Consider the following 24279-nt stretch of genomic DNA (forward strand, 5'->3'; position numbering starts at 1 on the left):
CAGGCGTGAGCTACTAACGATAATAATATTGTTACAACTACCAGACGGTAGAACCGTATGGATGATGACACCACAGGTCTAGCCCCCGTAGGTATAACCAAACTTTGTTCGAGAGTTGACCCGGCCTGCTGACGTGTATCCATTTCAAAGACAAAACATCAGAATCTACAGAATCTATAGTCGTCCATGGTCTATATTACAGATTATTCACAGCAATAAAAATATTCTGTGGTCTAAAGTTTTGGTTTCATAGTGCAGACTTCGCGCCACGAAAGAAGTCCCGTGTGAACTAAAATTGACAGCGCCATATACAAATGACAAATAGCGCTGCGATGAGCGCCATTATGACATTATGACATTGGTGCTGCGTCTGAGGTACTACTTTTGTGGCGCGGAGTATAGGTCGAACTGTGCTCAAAAGATGGTGCTTTACGAAGATAAATGGCCATAGAGCAAAGAATAATACATTACTGCCCTATAAACCAACCTAGAATCAATGATAAAATCTTGATTAAATGTTGTATAATCTCTAAATTTTAAATTAAAATTAAAATCGGTCTATGTCGAACAAAGAGTAAATTAATATATGATCCACAGATTAATAGATACTACGTTTAATAATGATATAATATGGTCGAACTCTGGTAATAGATGGCGTTAGGCGGAGATGGCACCTGATGATGAGTGATGACTCTAACTCTATACCACTCTATATATACCCTAATTATCTTTTCACTTTATCTTTATATTTGTTGTTTTTAATAAAAAAAAAAATTAAAGTTGTTTTTGTTTTGATTTTGAGTTCAATTATGTTATTCTGAATATTCTTTTTAAAGGATATTAAAATAAACTTCATGGTATAAGTATTAAATGATTATTCTTTTAGCCTTTTGTGATATTGATTGATTTTGATGTGATATTGATATTACAAGTAGTTCCTCGGTCCACCCTCAAAATGCACAATGCCGATATAAATGATTATTTACCATCCATATTGAAGCCCAGGACTATCCGCCGCGAAGAAGCCTGTACTTTGTCTCTTACACAGGTATGCTAAAAAAAAAACTTTCATTTTATTTAAGTTATCCAAAGTCTTTTTCAACCCTAATCGATGTGTACTGTTTACCTACAAACAAATTAAAAATGAGGGTATAAAATTAAATTTATAGTCATTTCACACTTAATATTAATTATGGTTTTATGAGTTTGACGTGTCTATCTGTCTGTCTGTAGCACTATAGCTTCCGAAGGTATGAGTTGATGAAAATAAATTTGATTATTATGCTTAGAACAATTAGATATAGTTAATATATTTTGAATAACATTTTATAAACTAACAATCGCCAATGGGCCTCACAAAAAGGCTCAGAGTCACACATCAAAAATAAAGTCACCAACATAGCTCAACATGTCGCAAAGCTGATGTGGCAATGGGCGGGGCACAGTTTGAAGAGCCGATGGCCATTGGGGTCCCAAGGTGCTGGAATGGCAGCCCCACATCAGAAAGCGCAGTGTTCTTCGACCCCCCACCAGGTGGACTGATGACATCAAGTAAGTCGCAGGTATTCACTGGATGCAGGCGGCTCAGTATCGTGATGTTTGAAAGTCCCTACAAAAGGCCTATGTCCTGCAGTGGACGTCCGTTGGCTGACATGATAATGATAATGGAACTAACAATACATAGTTATGAGTTGTCATGCGTTTTCTACTTTCATTTCTAATTTGTTTGTTGTTATAGAAACCGAAAGGGTAGGATTTTCATCCTACTCTTTACAAGCTAGCCCGCGTTCATCTTAGATTGCAATATTACTTACCATCAGGTGTGACTGTAGTCAAGGGCTAACTTGTAAAGAATATTTTAAAGAAAACGACAGAACTTGTAAAGAATACTTTCTGGTATGGGGTTGCCATACCTTGGGACCCCAACATCCATCGGCTTTTCGAACTATGTGGCCTGCCTATTGCCATTTCAGCATGCTTGGAATGCTAAGGTATTTGTCTCTAAAACACAATTGTAAATATTGTATATTTTTGAATTTAATATATTGTTTGCATTTTTCAGAATTCAGTTGTTAGTTATCCCTCTCTGTCTCTCAAAAGAAACAAAATAAATAGCACAGGCACTTCAGATAATTTAAATAAGGTATGTAACTTATTCTCAGCTTTTTGTGCACCATAACACAGGCTATTGAGCTTGCAAAGGATACCATTAGCTTGGTTTTTTTAAATGGAATTACAAGTTAACCCTTTGTTGTATTACCTAATGTTAAATAATGATGTAGTCTAAGATAGAAGCAGGCTTACTTCATAGAGGTAAGAGTTTATTTTACCCATATCTCTGACCATTTCTACACAGTATTTTACTGGAACACTAAACTGTTTGTGGAGTTATTTATGTCTTGGCCTGTTGTTGATGGTAACTGTAGTAAAGCCAAACTTGATGTGAAATATTTTTCAACAAACAAATAAATATGAGGGTATTAATCGCTACAGTTTGTTTCATGTAGGATGGTGCGGGTGACAGTTTGTTTCACTCTTGAAAGATTGCCGCGACTCATAATAGTATGTACTATGAATGTCATACAAGAGACTGTGACCATACTCATACTATCTGAAAAACAAGTCATTTCGCACCCAACGATAATTACGAATTAACTTGTTCCTAAATGTATGAATATAAAGGAGATCATTCATTTTTAATATAAATTAATTAACATAGAACAATTAGACATAGTTTATATCTTCTGAATAACATTTTTCTACCTTCATTTCCAATTTGTTTGTTGAAAAACATTGCACAACAAGTTTGGCTTTAGTATAGTCACAGTCAGATAGTAGGTACAATTTAGAAAAATATTTTTATAGGCCCTCTACAGGAGGCTCTTCTTGAACCAAGGCATATTTGGAGCCCTCATAATTTTAATTCCAAGTTTTTGAAGAATTATCACCTATTTAAACAATATCATTACCTGACGTTTCAAACATGCTTGTAAGCGAATTGCGATAAAAGAATTTTGACTTTAACTTTGAATATTTAATAGGGTGTGGAACTTGATCCAAGTCCTAGCACGAATAGTCCACATAAAAGAAAAGCTGCTGCTATCAACTTACAAATAAAAAAGAAGAATTTGACAACTGAGCAGGGTACAGAGCAAACAAAAGTTCCTAATTTAAAAACAGATGTCAATAAGAAACTAACACATGCCATTGTACAACCAGAAAATTGTAAATCAGTGAAAGGGAAAATTTTCGATAAAAGAAAAGATAAACGAAAATTTGGTTCAGAAAAGAATGGAATTAGTGTTGCGGGCTGTTTAAAACAGAAATCTATCGACGCTTATTTTAGATGTACAAATGTTTTGAGATTAAAACATTCGGTTGATGCAAATGCAAATAAGGATGCCTATGCATTGCTAAGTGATTGGAATGTTTGCACAGATAACAAAGTGCGTGTTGATGATGACATGAATAGGAATTCGATTGTCGTCGACGTAAAACACGATGGCCGTTCGTATTATAAGCCGAGTCCGAGTCAATCGGCGAAAACGCCGCGATTGCAGCACTCCCCGTCGCCCAAAGCCTCCCTCAAGTCATCTCTGTCTGATGTACCACGTGTTATCTCGCCGAAATGTAAAAGAGATAGCGTTGGATCAATCACGCCTAGACGACCAGTTGAATCTCTGAAATTCAATCTGCCATTAAAGTCTAGTTCAAACAAAGTCTCGTCACAAAAAAATATACCTCCTTATAAAATTGTTGCAGGTAAATCATATTATTGATGAAATTTTTGTCTTATCATTACTGTAAATATTAAGTGATTAGCTGACGCCGCGTGCATTCACCCGCGTGGTTCTCGTTCCCGTAGGAATACGGGGATAATATATAGCCTATAACGTTCCTCGATAAATAGGCTATCTAATACTGAAAGAATTTTTCAAATCGGACCAGTAGTTCCTGAGATTAGCGCGTTCAACCAAACAAACTCTTCAACTTTATAATCATAATCATCATTATCAACCCATATTCGGCTCATAGTCCACCACGCTGGCCCAATGCGGATTAGCAGACTTTACACACGCATAGAATTAAGAAAATTCTCTTTTTTCCTTCACTGTTTGAGACACGTGATATTTAAATTCTGGAAATGCACACAACTGAAAAGTTTGAGGTGCATGCCCCGGACCGGATTCGAACCCACACCCTCCGGAATCGGAGGCAGAGTCATATCCACTGGGCTATCACGAGCTTTATAATATTAGTATAGATTTCTTTTTCATTTCCATCTTAATTATAGTATTTTTCTTTTCTCTTAGTGTTTAACATACATCTATGCAATAAGTTTCGTTTCTGTATTTTTATTACTACTCATATATTTAGTTCATAAGATAAATACATAAATTATTTCTTTATTGTTTTGCGTTTATCAGGAACCCATTTTGCGGTAGACGCATTTTCGTACGGCGAAATTCCGAACGTGAAACATTATTTCCTCACGCATTTCCATTCGGACCACTACACGGGATTAAAAAAAAGTTTCAACAAATTGTTGTTGTGCTCTGAAATAACTGGTAAGTCTTACGCCAAAGCCCCAACCTGGCTCCAACATGCGAATCATCATCATATCAGCCGATGGACGTTCTCTGCAGGACATAGGCCTTTTGTAGGGACTTCCAATCATCACAATCCTGAGCCGCCTGCATCCAGCGAATCCCTGCGACTCGCTTGATGTCGTCAGTCCACCTGATGGGGGGTCGACCAACACTGCTTTCTAGTGCGAGGTCGCCATTCCAGCACCTTGGGATCCCAACGCCCATCGGCTTTTCGAAATATTTGCCCCGCCCATTGCCACTTCAGCTTCGCAACTCGTTAAGCTATGTCGGTGACTTTGGTTCTTCTGCGGATCTCCTCATTTCTGATTCCGCGCCGCGTCTACGGGACTTGTTTCATGGCGCGGAGTATACGTTGTTACGTTTAAAGAAATGAGTTAGGTATAGTCGGAAGCAATCTTTATGAAGTCTCCGAAATAAGGTGCGAATGATCCTACACATGTCACAAAAATCGACACGTGATCAGCGCCGTCTTAAACCAGTCTGGGGCCCATGGGCACACAAGAAAATGGGGCCCTTTTGGTAAAAAAAAGCGAATTATACTAACATTTTTTTAAACATTTTTTTAAACCACTTATTATAAGTAGGTAATCAAATACAGTATGATTATGATATTACTTAATGTTATTAATTAATTGTAATAGTTCGAAGAGCCGATGGACGTTGGGGTCCCAAAGTGCTGTAATGGCGACCCCGCACTAGTAAGCGCAGTGTTGGTCGACCCCCTACCAGGTGGACTGACGACATCAAGCGAGCGAGCGACATCAGTATCGTGAATTCGTGATGTTTGGAAGTCCCTACAAAAGGCCTATGTCCTGCAGTGGACGTCCATCGGCTGATATGATGATGATGATGATGATTACTTAATGACTTAATGATCTTAGAATGCTGCTGGTTTTTTGATTATGATTACGATAATGGTTTCTTTTGGGATTTCTATTGAGCAAAATCTTCTATTAGGTATATCCTTAAAGTCAACATTTTGAAGGATATTGATATTGTCAGTCCTTCGGGGGGCCCTGGGCACGGGCCCCGTGTGCCCTTATGGTAAAGACGATATTGCGCGTGATACGACACGTGGGTGGGAACCATCCGCGGGGTGATGCCTTGCCGCCGCCTGCCTGCGTAACGGGTGATACCTAAAATTTTGTATTGCACACCTTAACGCACCTTATATTCTTCTTCACTAACTTCATAAAGACTTCATAAAGATTGGTTTTTGGGTTCCCAGTGCGGTTTTTAGCGTTCCGTAGCCAACAAGGAACCCTTATAGTTTTGCTATGTCCGTCTGTCCGCGGCTTAGCTCGGAGACTAACTAATAGAGAACCTGTTAACAAACGAAGTTTCAGATTTATATTATTTGTATAGGTTCATAAGCATTATGGTTTTGGACCCCTAAAAGATTGCTTATTGCTTTAACTATTACTTAGTAGCTAGCTTGCTTATTAGTTCAAGTATTTAAATTTAAAACTATAGACGAATTCTTACTCATACATGGCGGCCTCCGTGGCGCAGTGGAATGCGCGGTGGATATACAAGACGGAGGTCCTGGGTTCGATCCCCGGCTGGGCAGACTGAGATTTTCTTAATTTGTCCAGGTCTGGCTGGTGGGTGGCTTCGGCCGTGGCTAGTTACCACCCTACCGGCAAAGACGTACCGTCAAGCGATTCAGCGTTCCGGTACGATGCCGTGTAGAAACCGAAAGGGGTGTGGATTTTCATCCTCCTCCTAACAAGTTAGCCCGCTTTCCTCTTAGACTGCATCATCACTTACCATCAGGTGAGATTGTAGTCAAGGGTTAACTTGTACAAAATAAAAAAAAAAACGTTAATTAATTTCAGCGGATCTATGCATTTCACGTTTAGGCGTGAATTCAAAATGTATACGGGTGATAAACATCGATGAAACAATATCCATCGAAGGTGTCGAAATCACAGCGCTCGATGCGAACCAGTAAGATTTGATTTATTATATTTGATATATTCCCAATGGTTCGTGGGGGCCGGGAGGGGGTAGCGATGCCCCGCGCGTACGACTTCATACCCGCGCAGACTTTCCCCTCTCCCCGTGCGCACGACTTCATACTCGCGCAGTTCTTCCCCTCCCGTCGCCCGCATATCATCAACGAACCTGCCAAGCTATAGCAGACGCCGCGCGGTTCCCCATCCCGTAGGAATACGGGGATAAAATATAGCCTATAGCACTTCAGGATAGTGAAGCTTTCCAACAGTGAAAGTATTTTTCAAATCGGTTCAGTGGTTTCAGAGGTCATTCAATGCAAACAAACAATCAAATCTTTCCTCTGTGTAATAGTAGTATACTCTGTGTAATATTAATATATACTAGTAGATAAAACACCCGCGTAGTTCCCTTTCCAATTGGAATACGGAAATTAAATATAGCCACTGTTACTCGCTGACAATGTAGCTATACCACTGGTGAAAGAAATTTTAAATCTCTTCAGTAAAATTCGATGTTAATTTCGCAGCCTATTCGATGCTTACAAACAAAATGATAGTATAGATTAGCTGACACCCAGATTAGAGATGAAATAAACCTTGCCTCTTTATAATACCTACAAGTATGGTTATGGCATCTTTGTTTTATCAGTTGTCCAGGTGCCTTGATGCTGGTGTTCACGCTGCCCAACGGAAAAAGCTTACTACACACTGGCGACTGTCGCGCGTCGCCTGCTATGGAGTCTTACCCTGTGTTCTGGAATAAGGACATACACACCGTATATCTAGACACGACGTGAGTTTTATAAGAGTATATATCTATAGCTTGGCAAATTCGTTCGTAACACTCCCGATAGTCCCCGATAGTAGTAGATGCCCCGCGCGCACGATTTCATACCCGAGAAGCCCTTTCCCCCCCGGCGCCCGCATGTCATGGGAGTGTCATCAACGAACTTGCCAAGCTATAAAATCGTACATGCAACGTGAGTGATTTTATATTTACATTTTTAAAAATGTCCCGATAATCTAAAATTGCTTAGCTGGCTAATTTTATTTATAGGTATAGTTGAATAACTATACCTATAAATAAAATTAGCCTAGTGGGTGTGGGCCCACGCGCAGTGTAGGGTTCCGTAGATTAAATAAATCGACCAACAAAAATAAGCACTTAAAACCTTGATATTTTACAAACTTATCCCTGAATCGACAAATATATAGGTAGAAGACCCTCATATCTTTCAAAGACCTCTGCAACGATAGCACACACTATTAAATAAAGGTGTAAAAAACAAATCATCCCCACTTTTGCACTCTTTAAAAATATTTTTCAACATTTTATTCTACCATTTTGTTTGTACGTATTTTACAAACGGATACCTGAATTGAAAAATAGTATTTGACACACCCACCATTTTTTTTTTAACTTTAATCCAAACAATACCCCACGCTATGACTTATGAGATATACAAGTAAAAAAAAATGTCTATTTTATAGATTGACTTGATTGATTTTATTGTACGACTTTGTCGGAATTTTATATGTACTCGTGCTAAATTACAGCTTTCTATAGTTATAAGTCTCTAAACTAAATCGCGGACGGACAGACAGACCGACTGACATGGCGAAACTATAAGGTTTCCTTGATGACTACGGAACCCTAAAAATAAAACGAACATTTATTTCCAGTTATTGCAACCCTCGCTACGACTTCCCAGCCCAAGACGACAGTCTGGAACTGGCGCTCTACATTTTGAGGCAAAAGAAAATGGCGCTGGAGAAGGCGGGAAAAAAGTTCTCTTCCGTTCTCATTGTTTGCGGCACTTACACTATAGGTATTTATTTATTTAATTTGTATTGATGTTCATCATCATCATCATCATCTTTAACAACCCATATAAAGTTCACTGTTGAGCACGAGTCTCCTCTCAGAATGAGAGGGGTTAGGCCTTAGTTCACCACGCTGGTCCAATGCGGATTGGCAGACTTCACACACGTAGAGAATTAAGAAAAATCTCAGGTATGCAGGTTTCCTCACGATGTTTTCCTTCACCGTTTGACACGTGATATTTTAATAAAAATATTTTTCTTTCTTTCTATCAATTTCTTAAAATGCACATAATTGAAAAGTTGGAGGTGCATGCCCCGGGCCAGATTCAACCTACGCCCTCCAAATCGAAGGCAGAGGTCACATCCACTGGACTATCACGTGTAATGATGTTATCAGATGTAAATTATACTTCTCGAAAAAAAAATTGAAACAGTATTCCCCGTTCCCGTGAGAATACGGGAATAAAATATACCCTATGACACTAACAAATAACGTGGCTCTTTCCCATTCATACCAACGTCCCTTTAAAGTTTAAACTAAGATCGGAGTCTCATAGGAGATTTTGAGAAAAACGTTAACGTTGTCCTTCCGCTTAGTTATAAGACTAAACTCTGGCCAAGTTTCTACGATCGCCAAGCCTGTACACCTTGATAATACTACATCAAATTACGGACTACAGTAAAAATAATCTAACTACATAGCCCTTTCTTTTTTTTCTATTTTTTTTCTAAAAATGGCTATGTAGTTATTCTGTACGCCGTAGAAGTAGGTGCGAGAGGATTACCAGCAAAATCTCTCTATAACTTGCTTAAAGACCTTACCAAATTTGGCTAGGCAGGGAGAACAACACGAGCAGAGAACAGGGAGTGTTGATCGATCGTGAAGGAATTCCTTAACCCTACATCCTGTAGTCACAAGTTCAGGACTCTGCTCGGTGTTTTTCTCTCTACCACGCGATGGACCCGGCACCCGCACAGTGAATCCATGGAATGCTAAGATATTCGTCTCAAAAAAAAAAGTACAAATACCAAATTTTAGCATACATAAGAAGTGAGTGCCTTCTAAAGGTAAAGAAGGTTCTTTGCTTTGCTAGGTAAAGAAAAGTTCTTCCTCGGGATAGCGCGTCGAGTCGGTTGCTCGGTGTGGGCGTGTCCGGACAGGGACCGCGTTCTGCGTGCGGCGGAGGGTCGAAGCTACGCGCACTCGCCGCCCCGCTCGTGCCAGCTGCACGTCGTGCCCATGAAGGACTTGACTCACGAGGTTTGTGCGCCGCATGACTGAGTTACATATTCATTAGGAAATACGTGTTTTTTTTTTGTTTACAAGTTAGCCCTTGACTACAATCTCACCTGATGGTAAGTGATGATGCAGTCTAAGATGGAAGCGGGCTAACTTGTTAGGAGGAGGATGAAAATCCACACCCCTTTTCGGTTTCTACACGACATCGTGTAACACGACACGAACGCTAAATTGCTTGGTGATACGTCTTTGTCGGTAGGGTGGTAACTAGCCACGGCCGAAGCCTCCCACCAGCCAGACCTGGACCAATTAAGAAAATCTTAATCGGCCCGGGGATCGAACCTCCGTTTTTGTAAATCCACCGCGCATACCACTGCGCCACGGAGGCCGTCAAGTTTTTAAGTATATAAAACTTCAATGTTTGTAACATCGAAAGATTTTGTTCCATTTGCAGAAACTACGGAGCTACCTTGACAGCATGCCGGGCGTGTTCACCGAAGTGGTAGCATTTAAGCCCAGCGGGTGGGAGAATGGGAAGAATTCCCCCGTTGAGAAAGACTCTGTCACTATTTATGGTACTTAATCATTTTTATACAAATTTGATTTTTTTTAAAATAGAAAGCTACGTTATGAGCGAATAACTGGCTATATTGTAAAAAAATTGTGGGATATGATATTATCTATCTTTTAGGGATAACTTATTGTTGCCAATTTTATCTTTAAAAACTGTTTCTGGGATCAGAGGCAGAGGTCATAATATCCACTAGGCTATCATGACTTTTACTTACTTACTTACTCTAGTATATACAGGGTGTCCCATAATTAATGGATAAAACGCAAATGGCAGATAGTTTAAAAAAAATCCTAAGGTAACCAAGTTATATTTTTACGGATTTTTCAAAATTTTCTATCTTGAATTAAATTTTTCAATGCTGCAGCTGCTGGAATTAAGATTTTGAAGATCTGATTTTTTTTAAACATTACTGATTAAATTACTTATGTACTATAATACTCCTTTTGTAAATAATGTTTTATTTGTTTTCTGTATAAAAAAAGCTTTGAATGCAACAATTATTTTTCTTTCATTATATCATACCATTATTTTAAAAACTTGAACACATATTGGTATAAAACTTGTGTCTACTCTTTGAATTTACAAAGTTGCTGATAAAAATGTATGGGGAGGTGCTGAATTTCCAATATATGAAAAAAAATTAAAGACACCCTGTATATGTAATTGTTAAAATAATATTTCCAGGTATACCATACAGTGAACACTCAAGTTTCTCCGAGTTGATACGTCTGGTCAAGTTCCTCAAGCCGAAGCAGGTCGTGCCTACAGTGGAGATTTCGGGCGGGATCAAATCTGTGCAGGTTCTGAATTCATATTTACATTTTTAACAAACAAATTAAATGTATAGTACAAAGATTTTATACTATTAGATTTATGTTATACTGTGAAAGTAAAAAAAAACAGCTTTTAATAACCTCTTTATTCATACAAGTTGGGGGGGGCAGTTTACCAGAAGTTGTTACTAACCAGATGTTTTTTTTACTGTTGCTTAATTAATAGTTATACAATAGGCAACAGTAAAAAAAACATCTGGTTAGAAAAGAATTAATACTTATACAACTTAACAGCCACAAAGTCCTTCAAATTCATTATATCGTACCGACGCTCAGAAGTTTTCATTATTTGGTAACCCAGTTAGCTCCCAGAATCGGGATTTTTTTGTATTATTTTTTTCTGTTACCAACAAGCTAAACAAATAAGGAAAGGAACAAACAAACCATAAGTCTTCAAAAAATATCGTAAAACTCAGGTATAGTCAACCATCTTGGCTTGTCCCCGTTGTGGACAAAGATGAATTAAAAATGTCGTAAAACAAGCAAACTTTTTTTGATAAAGTAATGATTTAATTGATTATGAAACACGGCTAAAACTCAAGTGATATTAGGTCGGAGTATGCCCGACTAGTTTCGAACCCATACGGGGCCCTCAGTCATGAGCTGGTTCTTGCATCGCGGCACGATATAAACTGTATTCTAAAAAATTTATGATTTCATTATTAAAGTAGAATTATCTAGATATTTTTGGATTTAGGTAAAGTGCTGGGTAGGCCTGGGCCGGAGATATGCATTCCCCTTTGATATGAGTCAACTATCATATTGGTTCAGCCATGTTATAAAATTCTCTCATGTTTTAATAATCCGTATTATGTAACTGTTAACTAAGAACCTGCCTTCCGAACCGGTGGTAGAATCTTTACAAATAGTCAACTGACGTGTCAAAAGTGCTTGTAAACTGAGCCTACTTGAAATAAATGAATTTTGAATTTTGGTATTTTTTTTTAACTGTTTCACAATGTACTGTTTTTCCCCCGCAGAAGTACTTCCCGTGTCCGTTGGTGATTAAAGACTTCGCGCAGTGTCAGACCAAGCTCACGGAGTTCTTCAGAATACCGAACCAGCAACAAGCGTCTGCTGTCACTTGAAAAGCGAAGTTTGTATTGCTTTACTTATGACCTCTGCCTCCGATTTTGAGGGCGTAAGTTCGAATCCGGACCGGGGCATTATGCACCTCCATCTTTTCTGTTATGTGAAATTAAATATCCTCAAACGGTGAAGGAAAATATCGTGAGAAAACCTGAATATCTGAGAGTTTTCTTAATTCTCTATGTATGTGAAGTTTGCCAATCCGCATTTAGCCAGTGTGGTGGACTATTAACGTAACCCCTCTCATTCTTAGAGGAGACTCTTGCTCAACAGTGAGCCGGATATGGGTTGTTAATGATGAAATCTGAAGACGATTCATACCGAACAGGCAATATCGCTTGCTCTTTCGGTTCGTCGCGATTGGTCGATTTGTCTTCACTAGACAATGTCGTAGCGCGCATGTTAGGTCTACTGGTCCTGCTATTTGCTGATATTGTACCACACTTTTTTGAGGCTTTTGAAGGCCTCCGTGGCGCAGTGGTAAGCGCGGTAGATTTACATAACGGAGGTCCTGGGTTCGATCCCTGGCTGGGCAGATGGAGATTTTCTTAATTGGTCCAGGTCTGGCTGGTGGGAGGCTTCAGCCGTGACTAGTTCCCACCCTACTGGCAAGGACGTACCGCCAAGCGGTTTAGCGTTCCGGTACGATGCCATGTATAAACCGAAAGGGGTGTGAATTTTCATCCTCCTCCTAACAAGTTAGCCTGCTTCCATCTTAGACTGCACCATCAGGTGAGATTGTGGTCAAGGGCTAACTTGTAAAGAATAAAAAAGAAACACTTCATATTTACCACCAACGTAAGCCCACCAACCCGCATTGGAGGAGGAGGTGAATCTGTGCTCCATATCAGCTGTCCAAAGTTAGTGAATTAGAACTTAGGACAACTATGACCAATTTAATAGTAGTAACTTTGGACAGTACTATGATCAATTTAAGTTGGCAACCTATGTGTCAATGTGAATATATTTTTTTAATATTTTCTATAATTTATTTCTCATTCCAATTAAATTACTGATGAGGGTATGTATTTCTTATGCCGGATCTCGTTCTATGTTTTATTTTTACCGACTTCAAAAAAAGGACAAGATTCTCAATTCGACACTTATGTTTTTTTTTTATGTTTGTTACCTCCTAACTTCGTCATTTATGAACCAATTTTAAAATTCTTTTGTTGTTTGAAAGAGTATACTTCCAGATTGGTCCCATTTTATTTTCAAGAAAATCGATTTAGTAGTTTTGTGTTAAAATCAAAATAACTGAAATACATATTTGAAGTTGGTTCCATTTTTATGTTTAAAAAATTTAATTAGGTTGTTAATAAAGACCAAATTAGTAAATAGGTCAGCTGGCCTGGCTGGCCTTGTTTGCTCTCTGTTTAGCCTTGTTGGCCTTAGTATAATCGAGTTTATTTTAATTGAGTTTGTTTTGTTACAGGTAAAAACGTTATTATAAGGTGCCATTTTTGACTGTGATTTCTGAATTTATTTATGGAATAATTGTAATGTTTATTTTATGTGATTGTTTTGTTACAAAGATTAATAAAATATTTTTGAGTTTCGTTTTGTAATAGTTGATTTTTCTTTAAAAATATAAATTGCAGCTTAATAGTATTTTTGAATAAACAAATAAATGATTTATGACTTCTATGCTCAAGAGGCTCAAGAAAAAAACGGGCTCGTCCGGGATTTGAACCCGGGACCTCTCGCACCCAAAGCGAGAATCATACCCCTAGACCAACGAGCCGCTTGGACTAATGTTTCAATTTTAGGTATAAATAGGAAAAAGCTGTATAAATGGAAAAAACCGACAATATGCCTCTATAATAAATACTTTATCAACATGACATGACGTCATGTGTGAAGTCTGCCAATCATTGGGCCAGCGAGGTGAACTATTGGCCTAACCCCTCTCATTCTGAGAGGAGACTCGAGCTCAGCAGTGAGCCGAATATGGGTTGATATAATGATGATACAGAAGGAGGCGTATGTGGCATAGAAGCTCATTTACCTACAATGGCTTACAACTGCTCACGGAGATGTTAATTTAAAAACATTTCTGCCAACCATAGATTTACGATTCGGTACTTTCAGTTTCATACTTATCTGTATCTCTTGCAACCAACCAACAACCAAACCCAACCCGTTTTCCGAAAATGGTTGATCTATAAAAAGGTATTTATTTGCTCATCATGTTTTTAATTAGAATGCACTTTCCACATTAGTAAATAAGAAGTTTTGGCTGGTGGGAGGCTTCGGTCGTGGTTAGTTACTAGCCACCCTACCGTTAAAGGCGTACCGCCAAGCGATTTAGCGTTCCGGTACGATTTGTAAAAACCGATAGGTTTGGTTAAGTAAAAACCTCCTAATAAGTTAGCTCGTTTCCTTCTTAGATTGCATCATCACTTACCATCAGGTGAGATTGTAGTCAAGGGCACTTGTACTGAATAATAAAAAATTGTAATTTAAAAAACTCAAGTCATATAAAAAGGTGATATAGAGAAAGAAAGAGATTTTAAGAATGAAGGCTCAATGCATTTATACTAATTAAGTAGACTTACTGATGCTGGGAATAAATGAAAATATTATCAATAATACACCAGAAACTTAGTTCATCACATTTATTATAATTTATTTGGAATATAACATCTGTAATAGTTTAAATTTTATAAAGTTTACAAGCCTCTATGCTAGGTTAAAAGATTTTGTCATACATTTTGTGGTAATGAAAACTCGATTTTCCGGAACTTTTTATGTGGATGTTGATTATTTATCGACGCCAAGTATAAATGACAAATTCATTGATGATGCGAATTATATGGTTTTTATTGAATAAAATGTTTTCAACTTATACACTAAATCATACAGACTTTCGATTATCTATACTAATATTAATGAGGTAAAAGTGAAGTTGTAGGTAATCTCTGGATCTACTGAACAGATTTTGAAAATTCTTTTACGAATGGAAAGCTACATTTACACCGAGTAACTATAAAATATTAAAGTATTTCTATTCCAACGGAAACCGTAACTTCGTGAGGCGTCTAAATAAATGCTGTTAAACAAATCTTTTTACTGTATCAAATAACGACAAATCGTTTTATGTACGTAATTTAACAAAATAAATACATATTTTCTATAAGCTCAAATAAATTACCCATAAACTTTAGGGTTCTCCAGCGGATTATCACAATTTCGGAAACCTTTGCACGTAAGCATTTGAGAGAGAATTAGTTTGTACCAGTGTTTCACAGATGGCAGCACTTGATTGATAACGTTCGTCAACTCGTAGGGGTCCCGCGATAGATCGTACATTTCTATGAAATCCTGAAATAATTAAAAAAATAGAGATACACTAACTGTACTTAAGCCATACTCGAGGAATACTGTTTACCACCAAACAAATTAAAAATGAGGGTATAAATCACTAGTCATTTCCCACTAGAGTTTGGCCTATGAATTTTTCATTTTCACTGATTATTATTATTAGTCTGGCTAATGAAAGTTAAAAAAAATCGCCCACCAAATTTTAAAAATCATATAAACAAATTAAAAAAACAGAACAGTTTACAGTTCCTGAACACACAACTCGACATTGTATACAATATTACGGTATAATGTATTTAAACAACTTTCTTTGTTTACTATGCGACTCAATGATATGAAGACAACTGTTTTTGTTTGCCTCAGTTTTGACACGCTAGTCACATACTCGTATCCATCGATATAGATCGTTAGATGGGCCCCTCCATACTAAAGAACGCACAATTTCATGTCATTATTTTATGGTATCTAAAGACGTGCACGCACGTCTTATCGTAAGTAACAAGCGTTATGCTGTGAGTGGATGTGGACTTAAAAAAATATTTACTGTTTTTTTTTTTTTATTTTAATCCCTTAATTATGCCTTCGTGTTCATTTCGGAAGTGTAAAAACACAAGCCACAACATGAATAAAGAGAAATGTGTTACGAGTGATGACGTACTCAATGTGCAAAACCAATGACAATTCCGCGACGCTTTGAGGCCCATCTAACGATCGACGCTCGTATCTGTATTATGAAATCTTTCTATAAACTCATATTTACCGTAGAGTCAGCAAAACTGCAATATTTCATGTTGATTCTCTTTGCAATGTGTCGCAAACACGCATAAGTATTGTTCCTTGCGTCCTGACATTTGCAGTTGTATTGCGGGTAGCATTGCTGGAAACATAACATAACATTTCTATATAACGAGCAAGTGGGTCACATGATGGTAAGTGATTGCCATTGCCCAAGGGATCACATTAATAAAGGACATCTTATCAGAGATGGATAATAAAATGATCCTAAAAATCTTGTTTTTTTTTTCATTTGAGATGCAAAACCATAAAAAAAGTAAATCCTTACTGTAACAGTTTATGTTCTCATATGTTTAAAATTATTAAAAGAATTCTCAGATATTGAACATTTAATGTTTTAAACATTGAAGATCTGAGGTAACATAAAAACAAATAACATATCTACTACTAAACTAATATTATAAAGATGTGATGTGATTTTTCATTTGTTTGTTTGGGAAACCACTGGACCGATTTAAAAAAAAAAAATCTTCAATGGAAAGTTACATTATCAGCGAGTAACACATTATTTATATATTTATCCCCATATTCGCACGGGAATGCGATTGTCATATATATTATTTACATAAATTCTGTGACTTTTCCATTTTATCCCTTAAGTTATAGTTTGCATTAAGTTGAATAATCACACATAGATCAACAAACTTTATTTAGATAATAAATCGTATTATTTAAACATATAACTGGGATTTGCTAGTGAAAAATAATGGCTTTAAAGAAAGTACCAAAGATACTCACAGCAAGATTATCGCTATCATACTTCCACGGACAATTCTCATCGACCGTACCATCCCTTCCCTCACCATAATACTCCACCAACATGTTTCTTTCCGTTTCCTCATTTCCAACTATTTCTATACGATGAGTCTTCCTGTCCAAATCATCTTTAACATTAAACTTAATACTGCGTCCGTCCATACTCTGTGGTGCGTTTAAGCCAGCTAAAGTCATAATTGTCGGTGCCAAGTCAATGTTTAATATTGGTTGATTGTCTGTGGCGTTCTTTGGTATTGTGGGCCCTCGAATTAATAATGGTACTTTTATGTCCGTTTCGTATGGTTGCCTCTTGTCGTATACTTGAGAGAACTGACCTGCAATTAATAAATGTTTATTGGAATATATTTTTAATTAATTAATCGTTTGTTAAATGTTTTAGTTAATAGGCTACTCTCCTGCTGTACAAAACTAAGAAGATTTTTTGCATATAGGCAGTTTAGATGTCAAGAAACTGTAATCACATATTTATTTGTGAAAATATCTCAATTTTAATATTTTTATAAAACAAAATTGTATTTTTATTACGTCACCGCAAACGCCAATCATAAACTGTGACGTCATTTGCTACAAGGCATCAGTTTGTGATTGGCGCTTCCGGTGACGTGATATATCACATCACTGCAAACGCCAATCACGCTGTTATCTCTATGAATGACGTCACTAGCTAATGTGTTGTGTTTCGGCGGCAAAAATTTTACGTAGACATTTTTTCATTTGTATTAAATTTTTTACTGGTTATTATTGACGGGATAAAATAAAATATAGCTTATAATACTTCCATAATTCAGTTTAAACACTGTTTACAAAAGAGGCAAGTAGCCTATTGTCTTGTTAGTTCAGTGGTTAGTCTATGGGTGGGTCTATGGGTTTTGACGGCCTCCGTGACGCAGTGGTATGCGCGGTGGATTTACAAGACGGAGGTCCTGGGTTCGATCCCCGGCTGGGCAGATTGAGATTTTCTTAATTTGTCCAGGTCTGGCTGGTGGGAGGCTTTGGCCGTGGCTAGTTACCACCCTACCGGCAAAGACGTACCGCCAAGCGATTTCGCGTGCCGGTACGATGCCGTGTAGAAACCGAAAGGGGTGTGGATTTTCATCCTCCTCCTAACAAGTTAGCCCGCTTCCATCTTAGACTGCATCATCACTTACTTAGGTGAGATTGTAGTCAAGGGCTAACTTGTAAAGAATAAAAAAAAAAAAACAAGGGGTTCTTCCTGGGTTCTAGTTCTGGATCGGACAATGGAATAATGAATTTACTTTTAAGAAATTTTCAATACAACATATTTTCAACTCACGTGTTTCTGGTGTGTTGTCGATTCCTGAACTTCGTTATAAATACTTCATGTAACACTGTATGTTGTACGTACCAATGTGGTACCCGTTGTCAGAGGTATAGATCAGGTAGGTGTCAGGCAGCAGCGCGCTGGAGTCCAGCGCCTCCACCACGTCCGCCACCAGCTCGTCGACCGCCAGCAGGCTCTCCCAGCGGGAGCGGTACACGCGGTCCAGCTCGGGCAGCATGGAGTCGGGCAGGGGGGACGGGGGCATTGTTATAAGCCAGTGTTTGTCCTGAAAAGGATAATATTGTTATAATGATGTCCAGTACCTCTACAATACATGAATGAAAGTGTTGGTTGACCTCCTGCAAGGTGGACCAACAATATTGAGCCGGTTACAAAGGACTGCTGGATGCAAGTGGCTTTAGACCATGTTGTTAGGAAATCCTCGAAAGAGGCCTATGTTCAATAGTGGACGTTCATAGGCTGATGACGATAATGATGATGATGGAATATCCCTTACCGTGATAGAACGGTTGAAGTTAGGGTGTCTCATCAAGACAGCAGGGTTGGAGTTAGGATGTCTCACTGAAACAGCAAGGTTGAAGTTAGGATGTCTTACCGTGACTTACGTACTTGACTACAATCTCACCTGATGGTAAGTGACGATGCAATCTAAGATGGAAGCGGGCTAACTTCTTAGGAGAAGGATGAAATCTACACAGCTTTCGGTTTCTACACGACATCATACCGGTACACTAAAGCCACGGCCGAAGCCTTCCACCAGCCAGACCTGGACCAACCAAGATAACCTCAATCGATCCAGCCGGGGATCGAACCCAGGACCTCCGTATTGTAAATCCATCGCGCATACCACTGCGCCACAGAGGCCGTCACGGTTGAAGTTAGAATGTCTCACAGTGAAAGTAAGGTTGAAGTTAGGATGTCTCACCGTGACAGCAAGGTTAAAGTTAGGATGTCTCGGCGCGGAGACGTTGCTGAAGGCGCCCTGGTGGCGCGGCGCGGGGGTGAAGGGCTGGTGCGGGGCGGGGGGTGCCAGCAGCATGAGGAACGGCTGCGCCTCCGTCTGGTTCTCTATGTAGCTAAGACTCAAGTCTCGCTGAAAATAGATTTTTTAAGAAGTTCATTTCAGTTATTCGTTGATAATGTAGCTTACTGATAATTGGTAAAATAATTGTATTGTCCAATAGTACCGGAGCCTATTTATAATAAAGAAAGAAAACAAACAAATAATGAAATCTAAACAAACTAATGATCAGATAAAGGTAGTATTTACTCTGTAAAAACTCGTCCGAGTCCTGTAGCGAGATTAGCGCGTTCAATCAAACAAACTCTTCAGCTTTATAATATTAGGATAGATAAAAAGATTTTATTAAATTATCGTGAAAAATAGAGGTGAATTCGAAACTCTCACGTGCGAGTTATACAAAACATTCTTACAAAAAAGCGCTATTTACTCACAGTTGCTCAGCCCACTAAGTGATTTTGAGTTTTTGTTCAAAATTAAATATTACCTACTACAAGTTGGTTAATAAAAACTTACAATAATATCAGTGAGGTATAAGTCTGTAGAATAAGTTGGTACGCCGTTGTTGGATATAGTATAGTTGTAGTAGACGGAGTTGCCGACCAGGCCGTGCCATTCACTCCATCCCGGAGGAACTTGCTCAGGACCTCCAGCAGAGGGTGTACCATACTAAAATGATGAAACATAGTATATATTTATTTGCTGATTCAGTATTACATAGGAAGGCTGATTAGTGAGGTGATTAATGAATTTAACTTTTGTAACCTGAGGAGATCCGCAGAAGAACCAAAGTCACCGACATAGCTCAACGAGTTGCGAAGCTGAAGTGGCAATGGGCGGGGCACATAGTTCGAAGAGCCGATGGACGTTGGGGTCTCAAAGTGCTGGAATGGCGACCCCGCACTAGTAAGCGCAGCGTTGGCCGACCCCTCACCAGGTGGACTGACGACATCAAGCGAGTCGCAGGGATTCGCTGGATGCAGGTGGCTCAGTATCGTGATGTTTGGAAGTCCCTACAAAAGGCCTATGTCCTGCAGTGGACGTCCATCGGCTGATATGATGATGATGATGATGATGAACCTGATTTTAAGTGACGATGCAATCTAAGATGGAAGCGGGCTATCTTAATAGGAGGAGAATCAAAGTCCACCCCCTTTCGGTTTCTACACGACATTGTACCGGAACACTAAATCGCTTGATCATGGATGATTTCCAGAGTCTGAGTGTTAATGTATGTATACCAAGTCCTGTTTAGTTTTTCACAGACCCCGTAGGTACCATAGATTATTCTGGGTAGCCTATTATGTTGCTCAGTATTCTCTTTTATATTACAGTCAAAGTCCCATTTAAAATTCGCTTTGCCATTACATAGACTAGTCCGGACAAACAGACAGAGATACAGACGGACGAAATTTAAAAAAAAAAAGCTTGTTTGTGTTTTAGTAACTATAATCGGTAAGACACTGTTATTTTAAAATCACAGACAGACACTTTAATTTTATTTATATGTATGACCAATATTATACCTACTTATAAAATGTCCTAATTAGTATTCACCTCATTCAAATATTTCCCCGCGTAGAAGGTGTTGTAACCAGAGTCCCTGAGCGCCTTAGCGAAGGTGCGAGCCTCCAGTTTCCTCCAGGTGCGGCCGTAGCAGCCACCATGCAGACTGTTGTTCCACGTCATGTGGTTGTGTACATGCAGCCCGGTCAGCAGGCTAGCGCGGCTGGGGCAGCATATCGGTGACGTCACGTACTGTAACATGTGTGACGTCACGTACTATAGCAGCGTATTGTTGATATCACTTACTGCTGTAGCATATTAGTGACGTCACGTACTGTAGCAGCATATCGGTGATGTCACATAATGTTGTCTCATATCGGTGACGTCAAGTACTGTAACAGTATATTGGTGACGCTATGTATTGTAGCAGCATATCGATGACGTCACGTATTGTAGCAGTATATCGATCATGTCACGTATTGTAACACCGTGTTGGTGACATCACGTATTGTAATTTGTAACATCATATTGGTGACGTCATGTACCTAACTACTGCAGCTATATTTGTGAGGACACAACATTTCGGCAATGCATTGTCTATATTCTAAGTAATATTTTTACTGTAAAACCTCTTATTGTAATGACTGTTTTTTGTCATAATAAAAAAAAAAAAGAAAAAAAAAGTCACGTACTGTAACAAGTTATTGGTGATACATGGATAGTCGGAATTATTTAAATCACTTTGATAAGTTTTTATTTATTTAATTAAATATTAGTGCAGTTCGGCTCCTATAAGTGGACTCGTCAACACCTTGAAGTTATGGGAAATACTCCCCAGCACCCTGTATAAACGGAATTTCTTGGAAGAATAAACCAGCTAAATATTTCAAAACCTGAGTCAGGCCCTCTACCCTACTACTGAATGTTAAAAGCCAAAGCAGAATGCAAAATATTTTGATTCATTGTAAATAAAACTTACAGAGTTAGTAAACGTGGTCCCTTCATTACCGATGAAGCGTCGCACATTCTTCATGGGGTCCTGAAAGTTGAAATTAAAAAAAATAAAACACCAACACTCTTCACTAAATAATTTATTTCACTAATACATTGGATACAGTTATTTGAGTTTACTAACCATCCCACCTAACACGTCATCTTGATCATCGGTTAAAATCACTACAAAGTTTGGCCTCTTCTCTTGGCACGAAACTTGAGTGAAGAGAAAAACAAATAATAAATATTTTAACATCTTTTTAACTGTTGATTATCTTTCTAAGTGAAACTTATATTAAAGCGTGTGTTGTGCCTACTGTGGTACTGCAGGCATGACCTCAAGGCCTGTGCACTCACTCGCGATAACAACGCCGATTGAGAAAAATCCAACACTCTTCACAATTGACCTGAAAGATTAGACGGGTATCAATGAACTGTTGTTTGTAAATAAACATTTATTTTTACATAATGATAGTAATAATAAGCCCTTTATTCTTTGTTAAGAAATTACAATATTATATACATTGCATTTTGTTTTAAATTTTTTTTTTTTTAAAGAATGTTTCTTAACATATTTTTAATTATAATTTATTACCATTATCAGACCAGTTGAATGGCTCACTACACAAGGCACAGCCTAACTCTTTTAACCAACCTCAAAATAAGGAGGAGGTACTCAATTCATAGGTATTATTTTAAAGGAAGGGACATGAAGTATAGACCCTTTTCTTGTACTATACAAAAATACTTCTTAGAGTTGAGTGTTCTGTTCTGAGAAGTGGGTTTGAGAAGAATGTTTGTAAAATTTCTCTGTAATCTGCTTAAAAAAGACCTTAACCTCACTAGAACTGCAGTAATATAAGAACAGGTATCCAAAGCTGCTCTAGTAGGCCTTAACAACTTTGGTTGGGCAGGAAAAACAACACAGACAGAGAAGGGAAGTTTTATATGTTGTAAAGGAAATCTTTGACCCTACATCTTTGGTGCTGGAATGGCGACCCCATGCCTGAAAGCAGTGTTGATCGAACTCCCAGCGGGTGGACTGTTAATATCAAGTGGGTTATAGGTGGGTTACAGTGGTAGAGAATAAGTTTGAGCCGATACTATGATTTTACCACAGGTGGGAGTTTCAGGAGTTCCTTGATGACTAGTCAACACTCACTCTTACTGCCTAAATTATTCTCCCCACCTAATCCAAAATAATTAGCTCCAAAATAATGAACCAGACTGCACATAGGGCGGCTATATATCCTTGACCGCTGGTGTGAGTTTCAGGAGTTCCTTGATGACTAGTCAATACTCACTCATACTGCTTAAGTTATTCTCCCTTCCTAATCCAATATAATGAGCAACAAAAGAATGAACACATAGGGCCATATATCCCCACTCTTTGGTTGTCCATTACACATTTATGGAACAATACTGATTCATGTTGCTTCATTAGAAGAAATCACAACTTACACTGATATCTTAAATAGCCAATGTGAGGTAATTTAATTAACAAAAACACAATAAATTGTTTATTTTCTTTTTATATTATGGATTGGATGGACGGATTATAATTTTGTATATATACTTCTTAAAAAAGTTTTAGTTGTGAATCCTTTTTAAACTACCCACCACTTATTAGAAGGTGGAGAAATTGGCCCTGAATTAAATAAATGCTGCCACTATTGGGCTACAATGTCTTGTTCTTTCCAGAAGGTTTCCTTGTGGCACACATCTTAGGCTTAACTATTTCCTAATTATGTAGGTGCGGTAGGCTCCTTAATAATTAATCTCAGCGGCTTCATTAAGGTTTTAAGCGAGCGCAGAAGCATCGCCTGATATGGCCCAAAGACAGAAGCAGAAGAGATGGGCGGAACGATTCTCTAAGAGCGTCTCCTCTAGACTCTAGGCCTAACTGATGTGTAACGATTTAAAAAGCACTACGAGTTCTATTGCGACTCCGCGGGAAGGCAATAATTTTATATTGTTTGCTACTTCTACCGGTTACTATTTCTACTGTATTCTACTGTACTACTGGTTACTATTTCTTATAAATACAGTACGACAAAATCATGTATAAAAGATTTAATCGCCTAAAATATTGTAGTACTGGATTAAAGATCAATAGTTGCGCATTTTTATCATGGCATTGAGGTTATGTATCGGCACTTACCATTTAAAGGGGTCATAATAAAAATCTTTGATGAAAACAGTGAATCCCTTATTGCCCATTATATTCGGAACTGGTTCAAGTATCAATCTTTATGTAACAAATACGTTAAATTTCCTGAAAAACGATAAAAATCTGCAGAAATTCTCACGCTGAAATTGATTGAACTATTTTATATTGATAATTTGTCAATTGTCATTGTCAATGTCAATTATGAAATTGACAGTGACAGATAATCATCTAAGGTATCTGTCTCTGTGGCAAAGTGCATAAC

The 24279-nt window shown here is 38.1% G+C and overlaps 2 protein-coding genes and 1 non-coding gene across 3 annotated transcripts; 1 reads left to right on the top strand and 2 right to left on the bottom strand.

The window, feature by feature from the left end:
• Positions 1-739: 739 nt before the first annotated feature.
• LOC112052681 (uncharacterized) lies at positions 740-13696 on the top strand. Its single transcript, XM_052882993.1, has 12 exons — positions 740-1048; positions 2063-2143; positions 3042-3762; positions 4428-4568; positions 6449-6560; positions 7218-7361; positions 8252-8397; positions 9487-9653; positions 10087-10207; positions 10891-11006; positions 12020-12135; positions 13564-13696. Exons 1-11 carry the CDS (start codon positions 956-958, stop codon positions 12125-12127), a joined length of 1950 nt encoding a protein of 649 aa, XP_052738953.1. The 5' UTR covers positions 740-955; the 3' UTR covers positions 12128-12135; positions 13564-13696.
• A 104-nt stretch (positions 13697-13800) lies between these two features.
• Trnap-ugg (transfer RNA proline (anticodon UGG)) lies at positions 13801-13872 on the bottom strand. The gene has a single exon. It is a non-coding gene; the product is annotated as a tRNA-Pro (tRNA).
• A 1370-nt stretch (positions 13873-15242) lies between these two features.
• On the bottom strand, positions 15243-24206 carry LOC112052677 (N-acetylglucosamine-6-sulfatase). The gene is made up of 10 exons (XM_052882994.1): positions 24009-24206; positions 21990-22254; positions 21834-21893; positions 20906-21106; positions 19865-20017; positions 19253-19420; positions 18391-18592; positions 16986-17338; positions 16213-16329; positions 15243-15452 (listed from the first exon to the last, which is right to left on the bottom strand). The coding sequence occupies exons 2-10, from the start codon at positions 22101-22103 to the stop codon at positions 15279-15281; spliced, it is 1542 nt and encodes a 513-aa protein (XP_052738954.1). The 5' UTR covers positions 22104-22254; positions 24009-24206; the 3' UTR covers positions 15243-15278.
• Positions 24207-24279: the final 73 nt, after the last annotated feature.

The sequence above is a fragment of the Bicyclus anynana genome, chromosome 8 (genome assembly GCF_947172395.1).
Source record: "Bicyclus anynana chromosome 8, ilBicAnyn1.1, whole genome shotgun sequence".
Taxonomy (NCBI): Eukaryota; Metazoa; Arthropoda; class Insecta; order Lepidoptera; family Nymphalidae; genus Bicyclus; species Bicyclus anynana.

Bases quoted from the DNA above. Each gene is read 5' to 3' on its own strand.
- LOC112052681 (XM_052882993.1), top strand. From the start codon at position 956: ATGCACAATGCCGATATAAATGATTATTTACCATCCATATTGAAGCCC. The intron at 1,049-2,062 runs GTATGCTAAAAA...TGCATTTTTCAG, and splicing joins GTACTTTGTCTCTTACACAG to AATTCAGTTGTTAGTTATCC. The intron at 10,208-10,890 runs GTACTTAATCAT...TAATATTTCCAG, and splicing joins AGACTCTGTCACTATTTATG to GTATACCATACAGTGAACAC.
- LOC112052677 (XM_052882994.1), bottom strand. From the start codon at position 22,103: ATGTTAAAATATTTATTATTTGTTTTTCTCTTCACTCAAGTTTCGTGC. The intron at 20,018-20,905 runs GTGAATACTAAT...TCATCATTTTAG, and splicing joins CGGGGAAATATTTGAATGAG to TATGGTACACCCTCTGCTGG. The intron at 19,421-19,864 runs GTAAGTTTTTAT...ATCTATTTTCAG, and splicing joins TATACCTCACTGATATTATT to CGAGACTTGAGTCTTAGCTA.